General features: G+C 48.8%; 1 protein-coding gene across 1 annotated transcript in view; it reads left to right on the plus strand.

The window, feature by feature from the left end:
• Positions 1–2276: 2276 nt before the first annotated feature.
• Positions 2277–7470, plus strand: part of RNF216 (ring finger protein 216) — a gene marked incomplete at its 5' end in the record, with an annotated part of 61426 nt that continues 56232 nt past the window's right edge. Inside the window, 3 exon segments of the mRNA XM_010151333.1 lie at positions 2277–2410; positions 3455–4309; positions 6122–6198. Coding sequence (XP_010149635.1) covers positions 2277–2410; positions 3455–4309; positions 6122–6198 — 1066 coding nt within the window.

Raw genomic sequence — 7470 nt, forward strand, 5'->3', positions numbered from 1 at the left:
TAGAAGAGGCATCTGTGGTTCCCTAATCAGTGTCCCCCTCGGACGGTCACCAGCGCTGGGACGAGGTAAGCGTGGCGGTGGCGCGAGCCGTGCAGGTGGCACCCTTTGTGTGCGGGACGCCAGCCCCCCGCCCCGCAGCCAGGAAAGCGCGCCCGCCTCGCTCGCCCACCCCGCTGCTTTGGACGGGGTCTGTGCAGACCCTTCTGCCCCCGCCAGCCAGCTCTGTGCAGCGTGTGCTTTCTGTGAGGGCTGGCTTGGGGTTTGCCTTTACGTGCTAAATTACGCTTTCCTACTTCTGTTATTTTATTCTGCATTTAAACTATTTTGATGATGGTAACGACTGGTTCCTCGGTGAGGGATGTAGGTACGAGTACAGAGAACGGATTCCTTCATTGTGCTGTCCTGGATGCAAATCCTGTTCCCTGCAGAGGAAGTTAAGTAGAATTATCGAGGAGGAATTTGCACTGCTCTTGCGTACTAGCAAATGGGATTTTATAGCAGACCCACCATTTTCTTCCAACTTACGCATCCATAAATAGTTAAAAATCCAGATTTCTCCCTGCTCTAATAATGGGATGAATACTTCTCAATAAAAAGGACCTCCCTTCTCATTCCAGCGATCAGATTGTGGTTGGAGTTCCTGTAGGTATTCAGCTGCTCCGCGATAGTGGGAATTGAGAGCTATAAGCTGACAGAGCATAAAATGGAAACCTACTGTTCCCTTTGCAGTGATTCCTCTGATCTCCTAATCCTGTTGGGGAGCCTCCAGCCGGCTCATTGTGCTTCTCTGGGAACAGGTGGGGGTAGCAAATTTTAGTCCCAAAAGCTCAGTCTTGTGAAGGACCCCGATCCCCTTTGTGCTCTCTTTTTGGTTTGAGAGCAGGTGGCGTATCCTGGAATCTGTACCAAACCCTCACTGGGGAGGGAATGACTTGTAAATCAGGGAAGTCTCTTCTTCAGAATAGCAGGCGGTGGCAAGAAAGCGTGCTGGATGAGCGTGACTCGTTCACGGTGCAGGCACAAGGCACGTGTACTGCCCTGCCAAGCTTGCGGCTTCCTTCCGACTTACCAACAGCGTGGATGTCGTGGAAGCGAGCTCAGAGCATCTCTGGTCGCTCCGAAGTTGTGCCTCGGCTTGGTGGCACACGAGGGAATGTGGGGTTGGATGCTGGTGTCTCCATGTCAGCGTGTGGCTCCCTCTGCGGTCCGGCTCCTCCGTGGTCAGGCTGCCAGGTCTGACCCGTGCCGGCTGCCCGCCCCGTGCTAGCCTTCACGCGGCACGTGTGCATGGCATGACAGCCTGGCATTGAGGGGGGGTTGTAAGGACATCAGCTGCTCCGTTGCAGATGCAGGCTGATACGGTATTGCCCTCTGGCAGCTCAGGCAAGTGGCTTTTGCTCCTCTCGCCAGTTAGATGGTGGCAGAAGCCTCGCTCTGTGAGTTGATGCATCAGGTTCCTGACTTCTTGGAAACAGGAAAAGATCCACATGTGGGGGGGGGTTGGAGTCCTGGCTGGACAGAATTGTGTCTCGGAGGAGAGAGGCTGGCTTTGCGCTCAGACCCTCACATCGCTGTGGACATTGCCACCTGTTCCTCCAGGAGCAGAATTCCGAGTGATGCTTTCTGTGTATGCCTGAAAGGTGATAAATGAATATTCATGGATACTTGTGCTAAGGCATAAGCCAAAACATTTTGTCAGGCGGTAGGGCAAGCATGGTTGTAGGCTGGCTGTGCAGTACAGAAACCCTCTGTTCCTGGCTGAAGTGTCTCTCTGGAGTTCCAGTAGCTGTGCTCAGTAGTATCTATATTCCGCTCTTGACGAGCCTTGAGGGACAAGGTTGTCATCTGAAAGCAGGATATCTTCTGCACCCACAGTCAGGGGCCCTATCTCTGTCTTGCATAAGGTACTCCTGCACAGTCACGCTCTTTCCGAAGAGGCCGATTTACCCAGAGAACCTTCTCTCCCCTAGAATGCGCTGCACATTAATAAGAACAGGTATTGTCCCCGAGATACTGAACATCTGGGGCTTCTCTGCAAAGAGCAGGAAGTACTGTGAACACGGCTTCTTCAGAGTCATGTTTGCAGCAGCTTGACGCGTCCTGAAGTTTGGGATAGAAGCATCTCTGCAGAAGTCTCGAGGGGTCACTGTTTCAGGCGTGTGCCGTCGTGGTCCCTCCACCCGTGACCTTTGAGCGCTTTGGGTATTCTGGTGCTTGTGCCTTGTAATTTTTTATTTACTTTGAGCAGATACCTGACTTTACTTACTTTACTACAGACTGGATAAACTGCAGGGACAAAGGTCTTATCATGATATCAGATTCCTCGGATGAAGAATTACCTTTGTTGCTGGAAACACCAGCCGAGCAGCAGCATGAGGAAGATGACGATGATGTAGTCATCTTGGCAGAGGTAATTTTTCATTCTTCTCCTTGCCCTGCTTTATTCATACACGTTTACAGCCAACTCTTGTGCAAATACCTGATGCGTTCCTTTGAGAGTCCTGTCTGGTTGCAGCAGTTTACTCAGGATGTCTGAAATGAATGTCGAAATGATGGCATTTCGCAGGCTTTGTGTTTAATCATATTTGGGCACAGGAGAGGAGAACGAGATTGTTGACCTGCATTGTATTTTATACTTAATGAAAGCTGTAACTTCCATAAAGTGACCTATCTTAATCCAGAAAGGTGGGGTGCTTTGTAAGCGGACTTGATCTTCCTCAGAAGGCGATTTTCACAATGTGCCTGGTTTGACCTCGTAAGCTTTATGTTCCTTTGTGCTGTTTGGATTCTTGTAAGTGCCTGCAACAGCCCAACATTTTTGCAGTTTTACAAACACAGAGAAGGGCCAAAGGCTTTAGCTTACCCTGATTATTTTAAGTGTCTAATTTCATATCTAAGTTACATTAAGAATATATTCCACACTTCTGTTAAAGTAACCAGAGGCATTGAGAAAATGGGTTGCAGAGCTGACCTTTCTGTTTCTTAGTTGAAAACAGTACCAGAGAATATTCAGACTCTGTTGGCACGCAGCAGTCTGTCTGCCAGCGGCAAGAACAAGGCCAGAGATTAACATTTTGAGCTTTTGTTACTGCTGCCTGTTTAAATAAATTGCTGAGAATGCAAACACACCATCAGTTACTTCCTCCTTCCCAGACTCTTTTACTGGGAGGGAAGTGGAGACTGAGGTGAGGTCAGGAAATCATTCCGGTCTGAAAGTCCTGTGCATCCCCAGGTCTGCCAAATGTTCTCTTAGCACCTAGGGACAGGCTGAGGAGGGAGTCCAGTGAGCCAGAGGTCTGCGGGTGGCAGTTTTATACCTTATTAAGTACTTTGCTCAACAGACTTTTTGACTGTTTCCCATTAGAAATTTGATTACATGCAAAAGATGATTTGGACCAAGGATTCTGATAGGCAGACGAGAACTCCTACTTACTCTTGTCTGTCTTCTTTTTAGACCCCAAAGCATCACCAGCTTCTGCGTCCCAATGTCATCAGACCTGCTGCTCAGTGGCAGGGTGCAAACACTGTGGGGGAAGGAGGATCTGAAAGTGCTGTCGAGCCCTTCAGGAGCGTGTATCTGCAAGATGGGAACTCAGCTCCACTGTGCCGAGGAGACCAGTATAATCACATGGTGGAGAGCAGTGCTGGACCAAGCAGGGATGAGATGAACTTTGCCTTGCAGCAGCCTGGACCATCTGAACTTAATGGCCCCAGGTTTGAACTTCCTGGTAACCAGGAGCCTGGCCTGAGTTTGCTTCCAGCAATAAAGATGAGTGCACAGCCTGTTGTTAACAGAGAAATCATTCGTCTGGAGAGTGCAGACCTTCCCCTACAACAGGAAGAGAAGGTAGAAGCCCAGGGATGGCAAGGAGAAAACTTGGAGCCAGAGCAAAACCTCGGAGGAACAACTGCTGCAACCACCCCAGCCCAGGAGATCCACGAGAACAGCCGGCTGGTTCACCCATCCTTCCAGCCGTTGGAAGGAGAGTCCCGTGCTGTAGAAAATGGTTGCGCTCCTCAGCAAGGGCAGCCCAAAGCAGACTCAGGGTCTTTGAGGGCATATGGAGAGGAGGCTCCTGGGCCAGCCTTCCCCCGACCTGAGCCACAGCAGGATGGGATTCCAGGTCCCGCTTCGCCCCAGCCGGCACATCCACCGGAAGAAATGGGTCAGCAGGCCGCGATAGACAATGAGCAGCCAGGCCCAGCATTCCCTGCACAGGGCTCTCATGAACTCGGCTCTAGCAGTGTGCCAGAGCAAGGAGCTGCTGGGCAGGACCAGGACCTCACTGCGCTGCTCATCAGAGAGACCGTAAGTATTCCCAGGGCTTGCTTGCCTTTGGTGTGCACATTATTTTGAGACAGGTTTTTCCAGGTACATAGTGTTCCGTATGCTCAAAGCTAAGCCCTCGACTTCAGCTGAAAATCCTCCTCATCTTGGCGCATGCTCAAAGCTAAGCCCTCGACTTAGCTGAAAAAAGCCCCTGACTTAGCTGAAAATCCTCCTCATCTTGGCGGAGGCTCAGCTGTGTACCAGGTGAGGAGCATGTGGGTTTGAAGGGCAAAGCCCAGTGCTGTGGCAGAGGTGGTGAGAGGATGCGAATCTTGAGGGCACTCTTTGCTTCAAGGTGGGCTGTTGGCCAGGGAGATTTAACAGAACTGACGGCAGGGTCTCAAGGGCACGGTGAGGTAAGATAATGCGGGTCTGTTCCCTTAAAGGCTGCTGTCCTTTCAGTTCTGCTTGCTTTGATTCCTAACCCAACGCTGTAGAGCTGGTTTAGGGATGGATGCAGAGCTAAATGAGCAAAACTGAGAAACTAAAGGCTGGTAGAGGGATAGAGGGTTGGGGTAGAGACACTGCTGAGTGCCATGGCTGCTTTCAGCTGGCTTTCCTAGCGTGCTTTGGCCCGTGTCTGTGTAAAGGCCACCGCAGTAGTCAGGGGTTACTCTTGCAGTGTGGATTTCCAGCAGTAGCACTGAGGAATTACAGGATAAGCAGCATGAAGACTTGTGAGTGTTAACTCCACACAGTCCTTCCTGACTCCGCATGTGAAACTTAGCGTGAGGGGCACTAACTGCAAGAACTGAATGCCCAAGAAGAGGGTGCTCCTTAACCTTTGGTATCAGCAGCTTGGGTGACATGGTGTGTATTTAAAAAAACAAAACAAATGTGGTGATGCTTCACCTGTCTAATGTTTTAATCCACACTCCTCCCCTTGATTGCTAGGGAGGAAGGGTCTCTCTTTGGATTTCTTATGAAATACTTTTCTGCAAGCAAGCGTATTTTACTGCATCTGTATCTTACACCACCTCTCCCACCTCCTCCAAGTCTTCCCTCCGCATCCCATGTCTGATTCTGTTTGAGAAAACTGGGGTTGAGGAAAATACCCTTTAAGTAGCAGTCCAACAAGATTAGTTTCTTCCGAGTAAGACCTTGTTGATCAGTGACATGCTCAGAGGCAGGAAGGTGCTCTTGCATTGTTGGGACTGCTTGACAACCCCGGCCAGTTCAGTCTTGCAAAGCAAAATACGATGTGGTGCAATCGATTGTAATACCTGCACAGAAACCCGAGAGAGAGCAGCAAGGGCTGCTCTGCTACGTGGCTGACGCTGGGAGAGCTTTCGCAGAAAGGCCAGCAGAGGTTTGTCTGTTCTGATGTCACTGCTAGCTGTGTCTGAGTGCTTCGGGGGGGTGCGTGTATTGCTGGGTTTTTTTCCTTCTGCTTTGGAATGTTGTATTTCAGCACACAATCTGGAACTCCTTAATCTTCTGATTGAAGGTAAATATTAGCTTTGCCTGCATTGTAGATCATACCTATGTGCCTCTCCTGTTTCCATCAGCCTGAATCACTCGTTAGGCCAGCTGCTCATGGCTTTTCTCATCACTACCCATGCTGCTCTTGTGAGAAAGGGCTGCTAGCAGCCTACCTGAGGAGCCGAGGAAAGCCAGCAGCTTGCAGTGTCTGGGCTGGATGGATATAAATGGCCTCTTGAAATCCATTTTGGCCCTTGTCTCAGGACCATGCCAGATAATTACCTATAAATCTCTCTCTTTGGTGCTGTTGCTAGGTTGTGCTACACACTCCTCTAATCCCTACATAACCTTTAGCTTTTCCTACTGTAGGAAGCAAGATTCCCAGATGTGAAGAAGGAATATATTGAAGAGCTAATCAGCATAAAGAACTGCTATGACTTAAATGTGTAAGTACTTACACCCTGGCTCTTACGCTTATCTTACAACAGTCTGGTTCAGTCACATTTCCATTTCCCCACCTGCTAATGATGCTGTTCCAGAGCATGTGCAGGTTGGGAGTCAGCTCTGCGTTGACAGTGCCAAAGAGAATTTTTTTTTTTCCTTCTAATAGAGCTTTTCTTAAATCCTCTCTAATTCTGACATTGTGCTTTAGCTTCTCTCCTTTTAAGATCATTTGCTTATTTGAAGATATTACACATAATTTCCTCTCAACTATTACCGGGGTTCTTAAAGGGTGAGTGTCAGGATTAAGGTGTTGAGATGACTGCTAGAAAACATGGTACAAAGGTGGGTTGGTGAGTTTTGAATTGGAGAAAATAGTTTCCTGCTTCTTCATTTCGCTGGCTTTTGGCTTTTTCCAGGTAAAGCTGACGCCGTTTTGGACTCCCTTATTTAATGTCATGGTGTTGGCTTTTATACTCCTCGCTTAATCAAGTAGCAGTGACACTGTTTGAGTTCTCACATCACTTTTTGCAGATAGATGAGAGCGAACACATTTAAGGGCTGGTAGAACTGATTCTGGATATCTGCTGATGGACTGATTTTGGTCAAACTGAGCAGAAAAGTGAGTTAAGAAGGGAAGTAAAAAGAGTGGAAAATCAGCGTGAGGACCGTTGCTTTCCCAACTGTGCTAGCAGCTCAAGAATACCTCGGTGCTCATCATGCTCGATATCTCTGGGAGTCACGTTAGAATCAAAAGTTTAAGAAAAATCATTAACCTTACTGATAATTTGCCTCATCTCCTTCCTGTTTTGGGTAAAGCCTGCACAGCTGAAGAGTAAAGGGTTGTGTGTGTTGGCACCCGCAGCGCGGAGGGGAGAGGGGTTTGAAGTAAATCACTTGTGACTGGTGCTAGGTGGCCCCTCTCTCTCTCCGCAGCTGTCACTGCGATCTCAAACACGCTGAAACTAGTTATTATGTGATACAAGAATGAACAATAGGTGTTGCTTGCCAGAGTATTCACTCTGTCTTGTATGAATCCGATGCCCTTTCCAGTTAATTAGGGCACTAATTAAGCGGTATTCAAGTGCGTGAGGCTTGGAATTAGTTACTGGACCATAAATAAGTCAGCTGGCAAGGAACTAAGGATGATCCCATCCACTGGGCCCACATTTCCCATTCTGCTGCCTTTGCCTGTGTTGTGAAGTCCTGCCCCCAGAGTAGGGCTTCTTGGTTAGAAACTCATCAGGCTGTTAACTTCTTTCTTGTCTTCCGAAAGC

This window comes from Eurypyga helias, unplaced genomic scaffold, assembly GCF_000690775.1.
Source record: "Eurypyga helias isolate BGI_N326 unplaced genomic scaffold, ASM69077v1 scaffold4565, whole genome shotgun sequence".
NCBI lineage: Eukaryota > Metazoa > Chordata > Aves > Eurypygiformes > Eurypygidae > Eurypyga > Eurypyga helias.